This window comes from Pavona decussata, unplaced genomic scaffold, assembly GCF_977016875.1.
Source record: "Pavona decussata unplaced genomic scaffold, jaPavDecu1.1 SCAFFOLD_169, whole genome shotgun sequence".
Classification (NCBI taxonomy): domain Eukaryota; kingdom Metazoa; phylum Cnidaria; class Anthozoa; order Scleractinia; family Agariciidae; genus Pavona; species Pavona decussata.
The window spans coordinates 853557-873760 of record NW_028145580.1 but is presented as its reverse complement, the minus strand read 5'-3'; the positions used below and the strand labels follow the sequence as shown (position 1 = coordinate 873760).

The 20204-nt window shown below is 39.8% G+C and overlaps 1 protein-coding gene, 1 long non-coding RNA gene and 1 pseudogene across 3 annotated transcripts in view; 1 reads left to right on the top strand and 2 right to left on the bottom strand.

The window, feature by feature from the left end:
- LOC146464096 (uncharacterized) overlaps positions 1 to 9949 on the bottom strand; it is a 42750-nt gene extending 32801 nt beyond the window's left edge. Inside the window, exons 1-4 of the mRNA XM_085130170.1 lie at positions 9816 to 9949; positions 9483 to 9586; positions 6433 to 6609; positions 3227 to 3388 (exon numbers count right to left, since the gene is read on the bottom strand). Coding sequence (XP_084986296.1) covers positions 3227 to 3388; positions 6433 to 6609; positions 9483 to 9586; positions 9816 to 9829 — 457 coding nt within the window. The 5' untranslated portion in view covers positions 9830 to 9949. The remainder of the gene's footprint in view (positions 1 to 3226; positions 3389 to 6432; positions 6610 to 9482; positions 9587 to 9815) is intronic.
- A 338-nt stretch (positions 9950 to 10287) lies between these two features.
- LOC146464095 (uncharacterized) lies at positions 10288 to 18415 on the top strand (annotated as a pseudogene). Its single transcript, XR_014868593.1, has 7 exons — positions 10288 to 10404; positions 11345 to 14018; positions 14502 to 14654; positions 14971 to 16905; positions 17317 to 17514; positions 17976 to 18072; positions 18173 to 18415. The product of XR_014868593.1 is annotated as an uncharacterized LOC146464095 (transcript).
- Positions 13644 to 19982, bottom strand: LOC146464094 (uncharacterized). The gene is made up of 3 exons (XR_014856728.1): positions 19580 to 19982; positions 17276 to 17358; positions 13644 to 13781 (listed from the first exon to the last, which is right to left on the bottom strand). It is a non-coding gene; the product is annotated as an uncharacterized LOC146464094 (long non-coding RNA).
- Between the last annotated feature and the right edge of the window lie 222 nt (positions 19983 to 20204).

The window sequence follows — 20204 nt, the reverse complement described above, 5'->3', positions numbered from 1 at the left end:
AATCAGTGCATTCTAGTTGATGTGGCGCATTTTACCGATTAAATAGTACTCTGTAAATGTACCTGTACTTCTAGATGAAAAAGTATTTATGAAATGCATGTTACTTGCTTGTTACCACCTATTGAGCGATCATGTGTGTTAGCACTATGAAAATGATCATGAATTTCATCTACTGTTTCTTATCGGTAGCTTAACGTATTTCAACTTAATGTACGTTGTACGTTACGACTATATCAACGCACTGTCTTATTTTGAAGCCAGCTACTAAGTCACGTGATTTGTCAGCGTTGTGATAAGCAGCTGTGAAGGTGAAGCGCCATTTTTTTAAGCGTCACTTGTAAGTGAGAAACACCATCGCTGAAAAGCCCATAATAGTAGCAATGAGAACGGATCCAAAGTTTGCATTCCCTGTAAAGTAAGAAACCAAGAAACGACTCAGTTACAAAATATCGGGTCATAACTACAAAACGTCGGAAGTAAACACATTCATATATTGTGGGTTTGCTTTTTGTCTGTGGAAGCGATTTTAAAGTGACTTGCAATCTCTGAGAATTAGGGAACTGATCTTAACAAGTTTGTTCGAAGAGGACCCACTTTGTCTGGGGTAGGGGGGTCATTAAAAGCACCACCTATCTCGTGAACATTACCGACAAACTTTTATTTGCTTTAAAATTTGAGTTGACACAAAAATATTCGGCTAGCAAGAGTCAGCATTGCTAAATAAACAAGGAAAGTGAGGTTTGAATCTCACTCTCATTTATTACTGCTGGATAGAGGGGTGGCTATGTAATAAAGACACCATCTTTTGAGGTTGAGGAAGGGGGGTGCAGGCAGAGGCCACCATCTATTTTGGGATTTGGTGGGTCCTGTTCGAGTATAGTAGTTTTGACCACCTCCCTTACATATTAAGCTTAGCCAATTAATGTTGCCGTTGTCGTATTTTTTTAAGCGACAAGACCGAAAGGTAGTATGGGTATCTGTAATTCTTAAAATTTTGCTGCCATTGGTATCATCATAGGATGGCAGAAAATATCATAGAAATCTTCTCCTGAGACCTATTTTCTGTAGGAGAGATAGAGCTGAGTTGGTAAATCACCCATATCCTCTTTCTGTCTTGTCGCGTCGGCTTCGGTGAACGTTATTTGAAATAGCTGTAACCGGCGACTGAGATTTGTCTGTTCCTTATATAAAGACAGATTTGTCTAGCCTTTATCCACTGGCATAGAGGCAGGTCTGTAAAATATAATTATTACATGTTGCGAGCGTTTGGCGTATTTTCAGGGTGACGTTAAAGTTCCGTTCCTGAAATATTCTGAAACTTTTGTTGCTTCTGCAACGGATGTAGCGCAGTGTGTACAGACATGGAAACATTAAGGAGAACATAAGAGATTTATAACTTTTTGTGTACCTATGTTTTCTCATTGTGCAGGTTAAACTGAGGAACAAGGAGCTAATTCGAGCCCCACCTTCAGAAACGCTCCAACACTGTTGTGCATCACTTCGGGATTTGTTGTTTGGCAATGCTGCGCACGTGGCTAAATGTCATTCCACATGTAACATTGTTAATTTTTAGCCAACAATGTTACGATGTAAATGTGGGCGAGACAACACCTAACACGGGTTGCTAAACGTTCTAATATTGTTGAACCCACAAAATGTTGTATAACAATGCTACAACGTTTAGCCGGGGCCTAAAAGACTGTTCTTGTGTCTTGGATACATAGCCACTTACAGCGAAATGACCTAATGGTAATGATAATGTAAAGAGAACATTTAGAAGTACTTTACAAAGGATAATAAATGAAACATTTCTGAAAAGATTTTAAAAAATTCCAAAAAAATTTAAAAGCTAGTGAAATAATTTAAGAAGTATCAGTTATTCAAATCAACGCCTCGTCATGTTTTTCGAAGGACAAAGCTGGCTCTTTTACTCGAACTTCAAATCGCTTGTAGACTGAAATGTCAGCCGCTTCTTGAAACTCATCCACCACCATCCTTTCCAACCCCTATCAAGGGTTTAAGGGTTGTATTGTGATTACAGATATAATAACTCATTCAACACATTATAGTTCCTTCTTTTTTAGCTAGAGTTAAAATAGGTTATTAGTTCGGTGTCCACTATCAGTAGAGGGGACTTCTCCCCTCAGCTACATTCCTTTTTTGACAATAATAAAGTTTTTAATTACTAGTATTTCTAACAAGTGCAAAAAGGGGGGGGGGGGGGGGGAGTAAGGTTATCGGAAGGCCTGTTCAGTTGTTAGCACACGCTCGAACAGTGCGCTAAGGCAAACAGCAAGAAGAGACAGATAACATCTTGGACTAGATTAAATGAAGCCTAGCTGTGGCCACCTTCTGAGCCCCAGAATTTGATTGGCCTGGCAAGATTCTCCTGAAACAATTGTGAGTGATTCTCTATACCCCCAGAGGTCGACAATAATTAGCTAAACGCTGGACATTACATAGAAACAATAAGAGCTCTTTCAAAGAGGAATATAACACTGCACATGTTCATGTTATCTGTTAATAAACTCCATGAAAGGCAGACACCTGTCTAGGGTGGACAAGTAGAGTCCCCAGGGGTTTTTGTCGCTCCCTCTCTTTAATTTTTCTCACGCAAGGTTACGACTTCAAATCACACGTGTAAACCAGTTGCCATCTCAGCGCGATATCGCTGTGATACAGGGTTTGTACTCTTTTCGGCTTTTAAAAATCCATGACTTTCCATGAAATTTTTTAAGTTTTCCATGACAAAGCATTTTACAGTGTCGAAATACGCAGTGTTTATTAAAACTGAGGAAGTAAAAATACGTTTCTTGGTTCCTTCTCGTTTATAAAATTGTTCATCTTCTGATTTCTTAGTGAATTTTCTCCGCAAACAATTTTCAATGACTTCCCATGGCCCGCAATAAAAACCCGTGACTTTCCAGGCCTGGAAAACGAAATTTCAAAATCCCATGAATTTCCAGGTTTTCCATGACCCGTACAAACCCTGTGATATCGCTGACAAAACCTGCACGTTTGCATGATCAAGTTTCGGACACGTTCGAAAACCCAGCCATAAATCGCGCAGAAGTCGCCTCTTGTTTACACAGGCGATTTGAAACTGCAACGCAGTTGAGCGCGACAAAATTTGCATTAAAAAAAGTGCAACAGAAACTGCATAAAAATAAGATGTGTTAACGCGTCTTACTGCAAGTTGACCGGAGAGTCCCAACTGCGTACTAACCTGAACAAGTTGCCAAGCATTCCCTTTCACTTACAAATCTGTTAGCATTCCCACCACAGCCTCCGTACACAAACTTTTCACAGCGTTTCTTGTCAAAGTTGTAGTAGTATCTGGGAAAGTATTCTTTACACAGTCCTGTTTCAGGTGGAAAGGTACACCGGTCTACAAAAAAGGTGCAAATATGACTTTAGCTCAAAGGTATGTATGCTAATGTATGCTGTATTCTACTTTCTGTACATTTGAACCGCTCCCCCAGATGGCTTCTCCATAGAGCAGGCTAGGCGGAAGGCTCTGCCCCAAAAGAGGTACGTTATTCACACTTGTAATGGCTATACAATAATTATGCCAAAGGTATGTATGCTAATGTATGGTGCATGCTACTTTCTGTACATTTGAACCTCTCCCCCAGATGGCTACTCCATAGAGCAGGCTAGGTGGAAGGCTCCGCCTCAAAAGAGGTACCTTATTCACACTCGTAATGATTATACAATAAATTTGCCAAAGGTATGTATGATAATGTATGCTAATGTAAGCTGTATGCTACTTTCTGCACATCTGAACCTCTCCCACAGATGGCTACTCCATAGAACAGGCTAGGCAGAAGGCTCCGCCCCACAAGAGGTACTTTATTCACACTCATAATGATTATACAATAAATTTGCAAAAGGTATGTTTGATAATGTATGCTAATGTAAGCTGTATGCTACTTTCTGCACATCTGAACCTCTCCCACAGATGGCTACTCCATAGAACAGGCTAGGCAGAAGGCTCCGCCCCACAAGAGGTACTTTATTCACACTCGTAATGATTATACAATAATTATGCAAAAGAACAGCAAAATTAGAAATTTTAGTATTTTGAAGGGTGACCAAAATTAGACCATGAACAGGGGGAGGAAGGGCCAGAGTAGCAATTAAACCAAAGTACTGATAGGGTGGTAGACATTAAGCAGGAATGCGTGCCAGAAATTACGGTGCATTACAGAAAATCAAAGGCTCCTGTGAGCCAACTCGTGAATGCAGATGACACATAGCAATTGAAATTTAGACGGCTACGGAAACTTCCTTGAAAGCTAAAAGAAACTATATCTTTGCCCGATTATGTAACGAAAAATAACCATTCTTGTACTCTTGTATTCTGATGCGCCGATTAAAAAAAATCACGTGTTTTCAAGTTTTTATTCAAAGTTCATAGAAGCAGCTACGTCATGCAAATTCGTGTCCCCGATAGTCCGGGGCTACTGGATTTTGCGATCGGGCTAGTGGATTCTAACCATCACTTGCCCGAGGGGCAAGTGAAGTTTTTTTGGGAATTAAAATTACAAAATTACTGTAGGGCAAGCCGATCTCACAAAGGGAAATCTGTTCAACAAAGTATCGCATTACATTTCATGCCCGACATAACAGCGCGAAATTTTTCCTTTGGAGTTCAGTCCACGTAATCCTCAAGTAAAAATAATGAACTATGACAAGCTCTTGCTAAATAAGAATTATTTATCGACCGCGTCCTTTTGCCTCCCCATAAATTACCAGTTGTAAATTTCGAAAATGAAACATTTTCCCCTATGAAACCTCCGTGCATATGAAAGCTGACAAGATCTTAAAGTGTTCATTTCACCAGAAATTTGCATAATTTTGTTTACGACGTCAATGATGCGTGACATGGCATGTTCCGCTTTCGCGTGAAAACTGACAAATTAAATATTTTTTTAATTAAATTATTTCTAAATTAAATTATTTTTAATTCTTAAAAGAAACCGCACTCTGTAGAAAAAAACGAAAAAAAAACTATAACTTTGCTCAGATTCAACGAAAAATCTCCATTCTTACACTAAAATGATTGTCAAATTATTCTCTACAGAATGAATGAGAGAATTCTGACGCGTCGTGAAAAAAATTTTCACGTTTTTTTTTTCACTAATTCAGTTTCCGACCCCCGACTTTCTGAAAAACTGAAAAAACTTGTAACTTTGCTCAGATTGAACGAAAAATCTCCATTCTTGCACTAAATGATCGTCAAATTATTCTCTACATATTGAATAAGAATTTCCTGATGCGCCGTGAACAACAAATGTTTGCGTGTTTTTTTCCACTAATTGAATTTAAAACTCATTCACTGCGCACGCCCGAAAGTTAACGACAAAACCGACCGACCGACCGACCGACCGACCAACTAACCAACCAAGTCCACAGTCAACTATCGCTATAACTCGTTCATTGCGCTACGCGCATTCACGAGTTAAAAAGGAGGCCTTGAAACAGGATTTGTACAAGTTGCGTTGATAGATTATAAAGCTAGGTTCACATGATTTATTTACTGCCCAAAGAAGATTAAAACATTTCAATGTCACAACAGAAAAAAACAAGCAACAAAAATAAATAAATAAATAAATAAACAAATAAAAAAAAAAGAATAGAAAAGAAAGAAAGCAGCTCTATTATGTCCATATCTGGAGGCATTGAAAGTAAAACATACATGTACTGCCTGCAGCTTGCAACCTTGATGACTCAGTTAAATAACACTATTATAGCTCTATTAAGGAGGCGGCATGGCCCAGCGGTTAGAGGGCCAGACTTGAAATCCGAAGGTCCCAGGTTCAAGTCCCATCTCGGCCACGCTTGTAAATATAGCCAGGTGGTTCGCCTCCTTCCAGCTGGGATTTTTAAACATGTTATGTTCGATTTGATTGTTATTTGTTTCCCGCTATACGTTCTGAGTGAAATGCCTGTAAACTAGCTTTGGGTAGCTATGTACATGTCCACTATTAACAAAGCAATCATGACAATGTAAGGTGGAAGAAACATAGTACATAGGTCTAGCTTTGATTCATGGGTTATGGGGATCAGTCGGGTAGGCACATCGCATAGAATTAACTCCCTGTCAGTGTTCTATTCATGTGTCCTTCCTATAAGATTAAGGTCAGCTGTTCCTCATAAAACAGATTAAACACCAATACAATTTATTTTCTATGTTTTTTTCATAGTTCTCGTTTGACTTTTTTATTTCTTTTTTCTCTTTCTTAGTTGGCAACTTGGATTAAGTTGATTCCATCCTGTTACTTCCCCTTCCCCCTCCTTTGTTATCATCTTGCATCTGTTGTTTATTGCACCTAAATTTTGTTGCCTTTTATGGCGATTCAATGAAATAAATAAAACAAATTAAATTAGCATGTAACCTAATCTTTAGTAAATAAAATCAATACCTACTTTTGCATTCTTTGAGACATTCATTCAAACTGTAGAAGTTGTTATCATTTCCACCACATCCCCCATAAATAAATTTCTCACACTGGCTTGATGTTGCATTGTAAAAGAACCGGGGCATGTGTGCCTCACATGAACCTTTCACTGCAGGCAGGGTGCAGTTATTGGAGTTTCCTGAAACTGAGGAAGATTTGCATACCTTTTTAATCACCAAGCCCCAGTTGTTCAAAAAGCGACTTTATCCACTGGATAAGTCGCTATCCAGTGGAGCAAATGTACTCCAACCAATGCTTTTGGCAAGTTTTCCACACAATCCCATTCTTAAATTTGACATTTATGCTTCTACTCTAATCACAAATTATAGGACTATGGTGAAAACCTTGGACACATTTTATCTGCCGGATACCGAACTATCCAGTGGACAAAATTATCCGCCCTTTGAACAACTGGGGCCAGGATATCATTGACTTGTAACCCACCAATCCTTCGTACGAAAAAAGATGGCCGTTGTACATTTTATCACAATACCTTGTGAACATAAATACAGCTAATAGGCACACAAAAAGGCCACATTTATCAGCAAAATTCGACCTAAAGCCAACAACATTGTGTATGCTAGGTTTGAAGTTTTTAGAACTTTTCTGTGCATTTTTAATAGTGTTTTTAGGGTTTTTGTACGATACATACATACACATGCACAATTACCTACACTTTATTTATACACGGTGTTGAAACTTTTTACAGTTCTCTAAGAATATAATATTATGAGGGAGAATGTACCAGTTGCCATCTTTTCAGAACGGTGGCCGGATTGTTTTGTGCACATTCTCATTGGATGGAACATGTCACCTGAGTGTTCAAGAAAACTCTCAAAGTCAGCGCGTCAATGAAGAATTTTGAGGGGTCAATAGGTGTGCCTGTTCTCTCCAAATTTTCTTAAGTTTGCTATTCATTTTGTTGGGCCAGGAAGCCATTTTTCCCAGATTTTTTAACGCGAGACCGCTGATTGCGATCTCTATCTGAAAGATTGGTTACTGGTAGAAAATTGAATGGCATTTATCAGGTGACATTCATAGTTGTAATTTAATTTGATATCAGTTACCTGCCTGATTTTTCTTGAACAGAACAAAAAAGAGTAAAATTAAATAGAGTAAACTAGTCAGCTTACAAATAATATACCAGCCACCTGAAGGGGTTTATCTACTTGATTACTCAGGCTTGCGTGTAACATAAGATCACTTATTAATATTGAAGCCTTCCATATCACTCCCTGTGTACGGTCAAGCTTGATAGAAGGGATTATGACATAAACAGCCACTGCCCTGTCAGTTTATGCTTTGTTTTAAAAAAGGTTTGATGTTATCAACAGAGTTGAAAAGGTTATTTGACCATCACATTAAAGAGATTTGAGTGCTGACATTTCGAGCGTCCGTTAGCCCTTCATCAGAATGAATAGTCACTTTGATGAAGGGCCAATACTCGAAACATTAGCACTCAAATCTCTTAACGCAGCAGCCAACTATATTGATAAAGCCAAACATTCGCTTCCACTCCCGATTGATGCAGCAGCACAGCTTCTCTGGAAAGTAACCCCCATTTCTCTTAAATATGGCGCTAATTCTAACAAGGATGCAAATTTAATACTCTTCGTATATTGTACCTCAGCCAGCGGGGCATTTGAAGTGTAATTCAGGGCACACGATGCACAATTTGATCAGATACTTTCATCAAAGCCCTGGCGTTTGGGTTTAGAATGAATTGACCCGCGTCACCAGAGAGCGTGTAATAATTAATTACTAGCGGGCATGATGACCTTTGAGTGCAAGCAGCCATTGAGAATTTAAACGCATTATAAGACTCTGATTCTGAAGTTTAAAAAACGCTAAATTTAAGTTTCATTCACTAAAACGAATAAAACTGCCAAGTTTTCGTGGCTTGACTACAAAGCGTGTGATAATTAATAACTAGTGAGACGATGACCTTGAGTGCAAGCGGTATTGAGTTACGGGCAGCCGTTGAGAATTTGAACGCATTATAAGACTTTGTATGGGAAATAAAATACCGACAATTCTGACCCTCAAAAAAAAGCTAAATTTAACTTTCATTCAATAAAATGAAAAAACTGACTCACCTCTGGTGTATTCTTCTGCGTTTTGGGGTTTATTTTGCCGTTTCGGGCATTCTTTGAAATCACTGTCATTTCCTTCATAAGGCTGGGATGGATTTTCGAGGCGCAAACCGCCTCTGAGCGGACTGCGTGAGCTTGCGGTCGAAATCTTAGTGTGCTGCCTTGACTCCGTCTTATGAGGGGAATGACAGTGATTTCAAAGAACGCTCGAAACGGTGAAATTGGCTACAAAATTCACAAGGATACACCAGAGGTGAGTCAGTTTCATTCATTTTATTGAATGAAAGTTAAATTTAGCGTTTTTTTTTTAAGCGTAAAAATCGCCGGTATTTTATTTCCCATACAAAGGTCTTATAATGCGTTCAAATTTCTCAACGGCTGTCTGTAACCCAATACCGCTTGCACTCAAAGGTCACCGTCTCACTGGTTATTTAAAATTATAACACGCTCTCTAGTGACTCGAACTTGGCAGTTTTATTCGTTTTATTGAATGAAAGTTCAATTTAGCGTTTTTTAAACTTCATAATTGACAGTATTTTATTTCCCATACAAAGTCTTACAATGCGTTTAAATTCTCAATGGCTGCTTGCACTCAAAGCCAATTAATTATTACACGCTCTCTAGTGACGCGAACTTGGGCTGCCTCGTGATCTCGCAGCTTAGCAGTATTTGCTTGAATCTCTGTTGGTGGCACCAAGTTTGTTTCTTTTTAAAGCAATCACACGGAGATTCCATTTATACATAGCTAGTCCGAGGACGTCCACCCAGAAATTCAACTTATTACATGAAACAAAGATTACAGGGGATCTCAATGACTCGAGTGACTCGAACATGATGTTAGCGTTCAAAAGGCGCTAGAAACGGAAACATTAACTGAGACTTGCTATCGATGAACTTATGTTGATATAAAATCAGTAATTTTTACCTTCAAGACAGAAAAGGAAAAGGAGAAGTAACAACGTCAGCGTCTTTTTCTTCGAAGAGTACTTGATCATAACACTTGCGGCTAAACACAGGAATTGCACCGGCCTGTGATTGGAAGTTAAAAATAGCATTAGTCACACACTACTAACCTCGTATGGACAAGAAATAAGTCAGAAACTAGTCTTCGCAAACTCTAAACGCCATCTTTCGATAACGCATGTACTTTAAAACGAAACTCCTGCCAGAAAAAAGCCACGATTTTCAATTCGGCAAAATTTTGCCGTGAAAGCTGTTGAAAATTGCAACGAAATTGAGCTAAGCTCGAAACACATACCTCTCGCGACTCATAACCAATGAAACCAGTGATTCACAATCGATATTAACGTTCACGTATTTGTTCTCGATCACTTTCTTTTCAATATTTACTTTTTCAGCAACTTCCTGACTCGGTGCTATTCCTGTCGGCAATGCAACCTGATGTGCTTTAAGTATAGGAATTGCACCAAACCGCACAACCGATCGCTCGTATTGAAAAGCGCTTATTTACAAGTAATGAATGTTTCCTGTTCCTGTTATTAGCGGATGGACTAGTAAATGAGGCTTGGTCTTCACGCACAGTAAAAAATATATCGCTGAGGACTCGTACTACTCGGTGCGATTCCTTTCTTTAGCAGAGCAGTCGACACTTAAATAGAGGAATTGCACCAGGGAATAATCTTTGACTTGGTGATAGTTACATGCCCAAGGAACTTTGAAAGGCAACACCGCTGCTTAGTTACCATGCAGACTCACTTTTTTCCAAATTTTTCGCGGGAAATCCTCCAGCTTTTTCTCTATCTCAATAACTATTCCGTTTCAATCGTTGTGACACTCAAGGTGTTGTTTTTTCTGTGTTTCACACAATGGCAACTACTGTTATGGAGGTAAGACCCACCTTGATAATTTCAATAGGCCAATTAACATAATGAATATGGGCTAACATTAACAATGCATTTCTATTCAAGTTAAACCCTCCTGGTTATACCATATATTCGGGATAAAATGCAAACCTTCTGAAAACAGGTCCATAAATTTTTTGTCAACTGCCTTGCAGCACCACTATGGGAGTGAGGGGGTGCTACCCCAGTAACATCTTCTAGGTATGTGCAAGCCAGAAATATGAAATTAAAGGGACAGTCAATGAAGGTCAAAGTTTTTAGATACATAAATTCCATTCAGGCTAAAACTAGTCCCCACAAAATAGCCCAATTTCGATTTATTAAAATTCAGCTTCAAAAAACAGCACTTCGAGGCTCCAGGGAATAAATTATAGAGTGGAGCCTGGAGCCTGGAGCCTGGAGCCTGGAGCCTGCCAGTGATGTGTACTGGTTTATACTGAACTTAATTTATCGAAATTGGGCTATTCAAAAGCACCTTTGAAATCTCCCAGCCCCCCTTCCCTCCCCACCCCCCCACCCCACCCCACGCACCTAAATAGCACCTTTTTACCCATAATATTTGGTACTCTTTACTACATTAAAAAAAGGAAAGTACACTGAACAAAAATTGATAATTACCGGTCATCATTTAAACATGGATTCTGAGGAAAAATAACCTGGAGGCTGAAATGGTCAAATTTACTGACCAAGCACTACATGGTGACATGACAACCGCAAAATTTCTGACTGTATTAATGACTTCATTGGGGAAATTAAAAATTATCAAAAATAACAAGAAACAGAGGCACATAGTCCTGACTATCCAATATCAACTATTCAGCAGAGTAAACTGGTAAGAAACGAAATGCATAAACAATATTTATTAACACAGAACCTTTCAGTTAGAAATTCCACCACACAATTTATGTTTCCTTTATTCATACAGGTAATCAACTTAAAGAAGAATTCTAAGAGGTTTAACCCTTCAACGATAAGATCATTTAGTAGAGGGCAGGCATATGAAAATCGGGTTCCATTAACAAGATATCCTGGAAAGAATCGAATTGTCCGTCAAATCACCCCAAAGGAAGTAGCAGACCCATTCCAGCTCTCTTTCATTCCACCAGAAAAATACCTGACACAGTGGAAAGATGAAATCACCAAAAAGCAACTCGCCAAGTGTGGTCATTTCCTTTATGCTGAAAATTCACTTGGTCGGTTTGATATCCCAGCAATACAAGACATGCTTAGGTTCCATTCTGCAAAAGCAATAAAAGAGGATGTTGAGAAAGAGTTAAAGTGGTTTTCAGCAAACTATGACATCCCTGACACAGTACAACAGCCACCACCTTCTTCTATCAGCAAGTTTCAACACTTGTTATATTCAGTACGGTATGGAGAACTGCTGTCGCCATATGCCATGTCCCCAAAAGAGCTTTCAATGGTCTGTGTCAAGCGCTGGGTTTCGGGTGACCACATCAGTTGGCTCATGAAAGTTCTCAACAATCAGTCTGATGTGTACTGCCTATATATTAATGATTTACTTCGAAGAGATCCGTCTACCTTACGCTGCTTCTCCAATGGATCATTGAAACCTGAAAAGCTGCTCTTTGCCGTCAATGTTGGTCGCTCTGCAAATGGCTGTACTTATCTTGGTACTGACGAACAGCATGGTGCCCACTGGACCATATGCCTTGTGGACATACGCGAAAAAATAATTACATATGGCGACTCACTGGCATGGCCAGTTCCTGATGGTCTCATTGAAAAGTTGCACTCATTCATAACGGTTTGTGATGCAGATTTTCATGAATTTTCCATACAAGTTTGTCACGATCCAAGAAGTATCTCTTCCAATGGTAGACACTGCTGTGGCACATCATGTGCTAAACTATACCCTTTGCAGACATGCATGAATATCTGCGGTATTGTTGTCATGGTAATGGCTGCAATTGCTTGCTTCAACCCAAATCTTTTTTCATTATTGTCATGTGTTGATGAAATGAAAATCTCACAGCTGCCACAAGTTTTCCTCACCACACCCTCTAAATACAGTGGCTACCTTCACAGGGTGGTTGCAGCCTGGTTTGCTGACAACACTATTAATGCAGCATATGTTGTCCCACATAGCCATGTTGCTGAACCTAATTCAACTGCAACCACCCAAGCCAGATCTGACCAATCACCGGCTGTTGATCAGGCCAGTTTTGAAGAACCGCCAGCAACTCCTGATAGAGCCACAGCTGATGATATCAGTTATGAGGAACCACCAGCTACTCCTGACAGAGCCACCACTGACCAGGCCACTGTGAAACAGCCATCAGCTACACCTGACAGAGCTACCACTGACCAGGCCACTGTGAAACAGCCATCAGCTACACCTGACAGAGCTACCACTGACCAGGCCACTGTGAAACAGCCATCAGCTACACCTGACAGAGCTACCACTGACCAGGCCACTGTGAAACAGCCATCAGCTACACCTGACAGAGCTACCACTGACCAGGCCACTGGGAAACAGCCATCAGCTACACCTGACAGAGCTACCACTGACCAGGCCACTGTGAAACAGCCGTCAGCTACTCCTGACAGAGCTACCACTGACCAGGCCACTGTGAAACAGCCATCAGCTACACCTGACAGAGCTACCACTGACCAGGTCACTGTGAAACAGCCATCAGCTACACCTGACAGAGCCACCACTGACCAGGCCACTGTGAAACAGCCATCAGCTTCTCCGGACAGAGCTACCACTGACCAGGTCACTGTGAAACAGCCATCAGCTACACCTGACAGAGCCACCACTGACCAGGCCCCTGTTAAACAGCCATCAGCTTCTCCTGACAGAGCCCCCAATGACCAGGCCACTGTTAAACAGCCATCAGCTTCTCCTGACAGAGCCCCCAATGACCAGGCCACTGTTAAACAGCCATCAGTTTCTCCTTACAGAGCCCCCAATGACCAGGCCACTGTTAAACAGCCATCAGCTTCTCCTGACAGAGCCCCCAATGACCAGGCCACTGTTAAACAGCCATCAGCTTCTCCTGACAGAGCCCCCAATGACCAGGCCCCTGTTAAACAGCCATCAGCTTCTCCTGACAGAGCCCCCAATGACCAGGCCACTGTTAAACAGCCATCAGCTTCTCCTGACAGAGCCCCCAATGACCAGGCCACTGTTAAACAGCCATCAGCTTCTCCTGACAGAGCCCCCAATGACCAGGCCACTGTTAAACAGCCATCAGCTTCTCCTGACAGAGCCCCCAATGACCAGGCCCCTGTTAAACAGCCATCAGCTTCTCCTGACAGAGCCCCCAATGACCAGGCCACTGTCCAATACACTAACCAGATCACCGATGAGGAAGGGTCCAATAACAATGATGCTCCTGTAAAAAATAAAAGATATGAATGCAGTTATTGCCACTCTGTCTTTTCCCGTAATTCGTCTTTAAAAAGGCATTTAGGGCGGCGTCACCCAAACGAAAGAATAGAACTGAATGGACCTTGTAGATGCCAAAACTGTGCGTTTCAGTGTCACAAAATATTGGACCTGAGAAAATATCTGTCTGAGATGCACAACCTACAGTTTGAAACCAAGACAGTGTATCTGGACAATAATGCAGGTGAGAGGCAACATCAAACTATAACCACACTTACACTGTTCACTTTTTCTTGTGACTAAAGATGCTAATGTAGAAATTCAAAGATTAAAAATGTTGCAAGCAATGCTTTCAAAGAATGGGTTAGTTGTTCCTACTACTTCAGTAAATTTACAGATTTGGACACAAGATTCCTTAAAAAAGGAACTAGCTGCACCTTAGATTCTTGTTCTTTGAAATTTGAAAAGTAACCAAGCATTTGTATTTGTCCAATGGTCTATTTACAGGAAGGGTTTTTTCAGCCAACTAGGGAGGGTAGGGACTACTAGGGCATCCTTCACAGCACTTTTTCTCCTGCTGTTCCTGTAATGAGTTAATCATTACCCAGGACCCAGCTTCCAGTACCCCAATTATTCCGTACATCTATCTACTTATACACCCTATAAGTCAATTGTACAAGATGCCTTTCAATTTTAATTTGTTCTCTTTTTTTTTCTTTGTTCTCAGCATTTGAGGAATGGAAACAAAAGCTGGAGGAAGATGAAAAGTGTTCCTTCATCAAAACCACTGGCAGTAAGGGAAACACCCAATACTACCAGTGTAACAGGGGTGGTATTTACAAGCCCAAGGGAACAGGAAAAAGGCGCACCAAATCACAGGGTATGACAAAAACAACATTGCAGTCTGTGACAGAGATACACACAAACCCAAACATTTGGAAAACCTTTGGCAAAATTAAAACAAAATTGCCCACTATTTATATAAACATTTCCAATGGGTGTTCCTAATTTTAATGTTGAAGTACAGACAGACAATGAAATTTTAAATTTTGGGGGAACGTTCATGCCCACAGCAACTATTACAAAACTGTCATGGAGCATCATCTTGAACAACTTTTACTTAAGAGTGAAAACTACATGCCTATGCACTAATTAAATAATATTCACAATAATATTATGATAATTACATCACACAGGAACCTGCAAGATACAGAACAATTGCACTGCAACCTTGAAAGCAACGAAGTTAGATGGAGATAGATGGATGGTTGATGCATGCATTACTCATTATGGGCATGAGAAAGAGCTGCAACATACAAGGCTTCCACTGGGTAAGAAGCTCGAAATAGCAGCCTTGTTACAGCAAGGGGTGAATAGAGACAGGATTTTAGGTGACATAAGAGAAGAGGGGATTGGCAGTGAAGAGTTCAAACGCCACCACTTAACTGACAAAAAAGACCTGTCCAACATCACCCGAGCTTTTGGTTTGGCAGATGTCCAAAGAAGTACTAATGATCAAGAAAGTGTGCGTGCGTGGATAGAAGAATGGAGAACAAGTCCCAACAATCCTGTTCTCTTTTATAAATTACAAGGTGAAGATCCTGGGGATGACTCAGGTCTACTGAAGGAGGATTTTATGATCGTCATCCAAACACCCTTTCAAAAAAATATGGCCCAGAAGTTTGCATCCAAGGGTGTTTGCATTGACTCCACGCATGGCACTACTGGGTATGACTTCCTCCTGACAACAGTCATGGTAACGGATGAATGTGGAGAGGGTGTACCTATAGCATGGTGCATGTCCAACCATGAGGATTTTACACACATGTGCATTTTCTTCAAACAGTTGAAACAAAATTGTGGAACTTTGTTGCCTCAATGGGTTATGAGTGATACTGCCAGCCAGTTTTTCAACGCCTGGATCGGGATAATGGGGGGCAAGCCCATCAGACTGCTTTGTACATGGCACGTGGATCGGGCGTGGCAAGATGAACTACGAGCAAAGGTAAAGGACACTGTGGTTGCCGCTGAAATTTATAAAATGCTTCGAACTGTCCTACAAGAAACAAACACTGAGGACTTTGAAGACAAGTTGACTAAGATGTTGCAATACCTTCCATCTGCAAGTCCTTCATTCAGTGCCTATTTCGAACGAGAATGGGTGACCAAAAAGGAGCTGTAGGCTTATTGCCATAGGGCTGGCATGGGAATCAACACCAACATGCTAGTTGAGGCATTTCACCGGGTATTCAAGTACAATTATTTAAAGGGGAAGTTTAACAAGAGGGTTGACACTTGCTTGTTCAACTTACTTAAATTTGTTAGAGACAAGTCCTTTGAAAGGCTTATCAAGCTGACAAAGGGGAAATGCCACTACAAATTGAAGGTTATTCAAGACAGACATGGTAAGAGCAAAGGGATGAGTTATAAGCTGATTAACAAAGTGGGTGAGTCTAAGTGGACTGTTCAATCTGAAGATACCCAAAGTACCTACACTGTGACCAAACTATTGGAAGCTTGCAAAGACCCAAGCTGTGACTTGAAATGCTTGGAATGTAACATCTGCATTCATCAGTACATCTGCAGCTGTCCTGACAACCTTATCCAAAGTACTATATGCAAACATGTCCACCATGTCCAACAATTTCTGTTAAGAATGTCACTCTCTAATGACAAATGTCATGACACTATGGCAACCAAATCAAATGACACTGAGAGATTCAATTATGTTGAGCAAGAACTGAGTGATCTCACTGAATTCATTAATCAGAGTGACAACCACTGTGACCTGGCTACCTGCAGGGAATGTGTGCGAGGGAAATTGCTTTCATTGCTTGCACAATTAGAGACCTGTGAGGATAAACTTGCCTTGCAAGAACTTCAGAAGCATTTAAATGCTGGTCAAAGCGTATTTACTTCTCTCCAAAAGAGAAAGCCTCTCAAAGAGTTAAAAGTCACCTCAAAGGCTACAGCAAACAAGAAAATTGAGACACAGCCCCGATTCTATTCCACAAAGAAAAAGAGGAAACGCAAGAGCAACATGCGCTTCGCTAAACCAACAAAAGAAGAAGTGCAAGTGCTATTTGAGAATTTGGAAAGGGCAGATGACCTCTCAACTACAGAACTTACTGGTAACACCACTTAAAATTTTCTTGAATTTCCACATCCCCAACCACATAACAGACATTTTTGTAATATCGCTTGCCCATTTTTTCATTGAAATTGGGCATACCCTTGAGCATAAACAACAAGAATGACCCCATTTTTCAGGGTGTGCACCTTCTTAGTCATTACAGATCTGGCATTCTTTACAATCCCAAAAAGAAATATCAAAAATCCAACCGCAGATCTAACAAACAAATTCTGACTGTATATCTCGGTCTAGTATGTTGGTCAGAAAAGGATATTTTACTGCCAAAGAAATGAATCTTCTTCACCTTGAAATCATGAATGTATTGAAACATATAACCTTCAATTCAATAAATGTAATGAACTACTTACTGTGAAGACGCTAAACTATTGCCATTCATATTAAAATGCAGGTGACCTTGACTGCATGCTTCAATGGTTTGGAATTAATGAAACTGCAAAGAGAAGAGTGAGTACATTTGGCACAGCATTCTCTGAAGAAGACATTACTTTTGATGACGACCATCCCCCAGGAGAAGCATTAGACTCTGACCTGAGTAAAATAAAACATCTTTTTACGCATGATGCATGGGTCATGATAAATAAGTCAAGTAAGTGTTTTATCACAAATACCTTTTAAATATAATTTAACAGTGCAGAGAATTTTGGACTTTAATTAATTTTTATATCCCATAAGCAAAAATGTAATGATATTTCAGCTGCCTGAGAGGAAATAAAGTTGTCAGTCATGTTTGTAAATCCATTCAATTATGTTGAGATATTGACTGACTGTATGCATCCTTTATTATGCTCTCCTCTCCTTGAATACTTCAATCTGTAATTTTCAAATAACTGCCAACAATAACCGTAATGCAGACTTCTTCTTACTCGCTTCATATATATGTTTTTACAGATATCCTCAATGTCAGTAATCTCAAATTATAACACTCCAGTAGAAGTAAAATACAGTGTAGACTTGTTTTTAAGTTTTAAGTTTCCAAGTTTTATTTATTCATAACATAACCTTAAGTTTTTAGTATGAACATTGATTATTATACATGTATATCTGCAGTGGAAAGCCTTAACAGTGCCTGGAGATGTGAAACATGTCAAACTTCCTCTTATCAAAACATGATTATGTGTGAGGGCTGCTACTGCTGGCATCATTGGTGAGATCAATACTGAACAATATTTTAAAGTAAATGTTGTACTAAAAAATGAATTTTGAAATGTTGTAACACAATTAATGTTGTGATTTACTTTAAATAGGACATGTGCAAAGATAATTGCAAGACATACTCCAGATGAATGGTACTGTGCGAAGTGTTCAAACAAGGAACCTGTCAGTGAAATCTAATTAAAAGGAAAATCCACATTATGTTGCTATGGTTCAGTAGCACAATGTTAAAGCCAAGCCCTAGATGGTATACTGATGGTTAACATAAATTGGAACCCTAAGAACAATAGAACTGGCAACATACAGACCATTAAAAGTTTAGAGGCCTTGGAATATAAACAGGCATGTAGCTTCAATCCAAGTATTACCAAGGGCAGCGAAAACTAAGCTGAAATTCCCGGCATTCTTGACAACTCAAGTGCTAATGTTATTGTCCTTAATTCCCTTGTTTTACAGTCCTTATATATGTATAAAAAAGGAGTTAGGGGTATAAGTTTCAAGGTGGAATGAGGATGGGTATGGAGTTAAACCTATGTGAGTGAAGCCTCCACGAAGGAAACTTACATCCCCACAATAACTGAGTTTGCAGGTGGGCTTTATGACCACCTGAAGTGCTTTCCTCTACAAGTTTTGTTCTGTAAATTATTGTAAGGGTTTCAAAGTGAAGCATGTTGTAAAAATATAAACTCCAATGTACATAATTATAGACCCTATGCAAAAAGGTCAACATTGTAATAATCTTTTGTTTGCTTTCAAATTTGCCTTTAATACTAGCCTCATTCTTGAATTCAAAAAGTAAAAGAATATTTTACCTGAAACATCAGGCTAGTTGAACTAAAGCCTAGCTCAAACAGATGCAATATTTCAAGCAATATCATACAATATTGTTGAGCGCAACAAGTTGCCTCTGTTTGACCACCTGGGTGCAGCATGTTGTGAAATGTTGCGTGAGTGTTACGTCAACTTTGAATTGGGTCAAACTGTCCATGCAACATGTAGCAAGATTTCAAGTGTTCTCATGTTGAATCATGTTGCTTCATGTTGTGTGTTTGACCACTGCTGTTCCCAATCCCTTGAATTAACAACACCCAACAATGTAGCATGGTGTTGCGTGAAATGTTGCGTCTGTTTGACTGGGGTTGAATAATTTTAAATACAGATAAAAGGGGTCCTTACAAAGTGCGAGCCTAAATAGCACGCAGGTTAGCTTAAATAGCTCCCCGGTTAGCTAAACGGTTAGCAGTTTATGTTGGGGTTGTTCATGCCTCGCATGCCTCGCATGTTTTTTTCAAGCCTCGCACGTCTGCCTCACACGCCTCGCATGGTGCCTCGCACGCCTCGCTGCCTCGCATGTTGGTAAAACTCGATAAAAGAAGTGATTATCAGCCAATTTTTGTATAAGGTCTTTTACCTAGTAAAATTTAAATTAATTTGGGTATTAGATTATATTCAGACAAATAAATACAATAAATTAATAAAAATTGGTGCAGCTATCTTACCTCTTCCTCAACAAATATTTGTGAGATGGCAATAAACTTTTGTTGTTGTTGATGCTGCTGCTTGCTTGTCATAAATTTGTAGCCATTATGGACGGCGCCTACTAATACAGAGGTATTTTATGTCCCAGTTTATTACTATGCAGGAAAAACAGTCCTTAGCAAGAATCCAAAAAGAAAACAGGGGGTAATCAACCATTTTTAGAGATACAATAATTCTAAAAAGTGATAATTTTTTTTATCAAATTGACGCTTTATTATCTCTGAAAATGCATGGTTACCCCCAAGCGCACTTGATAAGTTCTGGTTTCTCCGCATAGTTTTAAACCGTACAAAAACATCCCTGTATGGCAAAGGAAAATCAAGCATCTCTACATGCGCAGAACGTATGCGTAGTAACAAAAGTAGGCGCAGTACGTACCAGCGGTCTTTTCTCATCGGTCATGTAATGAAGACAGAAAATTATTCCCTGGTGCAATTCCTCTATTTAATTGCCGACTGCTCTGCTAAAGAAAGGAATCGCACCGAGTAGTACGAGTCCTCAGCGATATATTTTTTACTGTGCGTGAAGACCAAGCCTCATTTACTAGTCCATCCGCTAATAACAGGAACAGGAAACATTCATTAC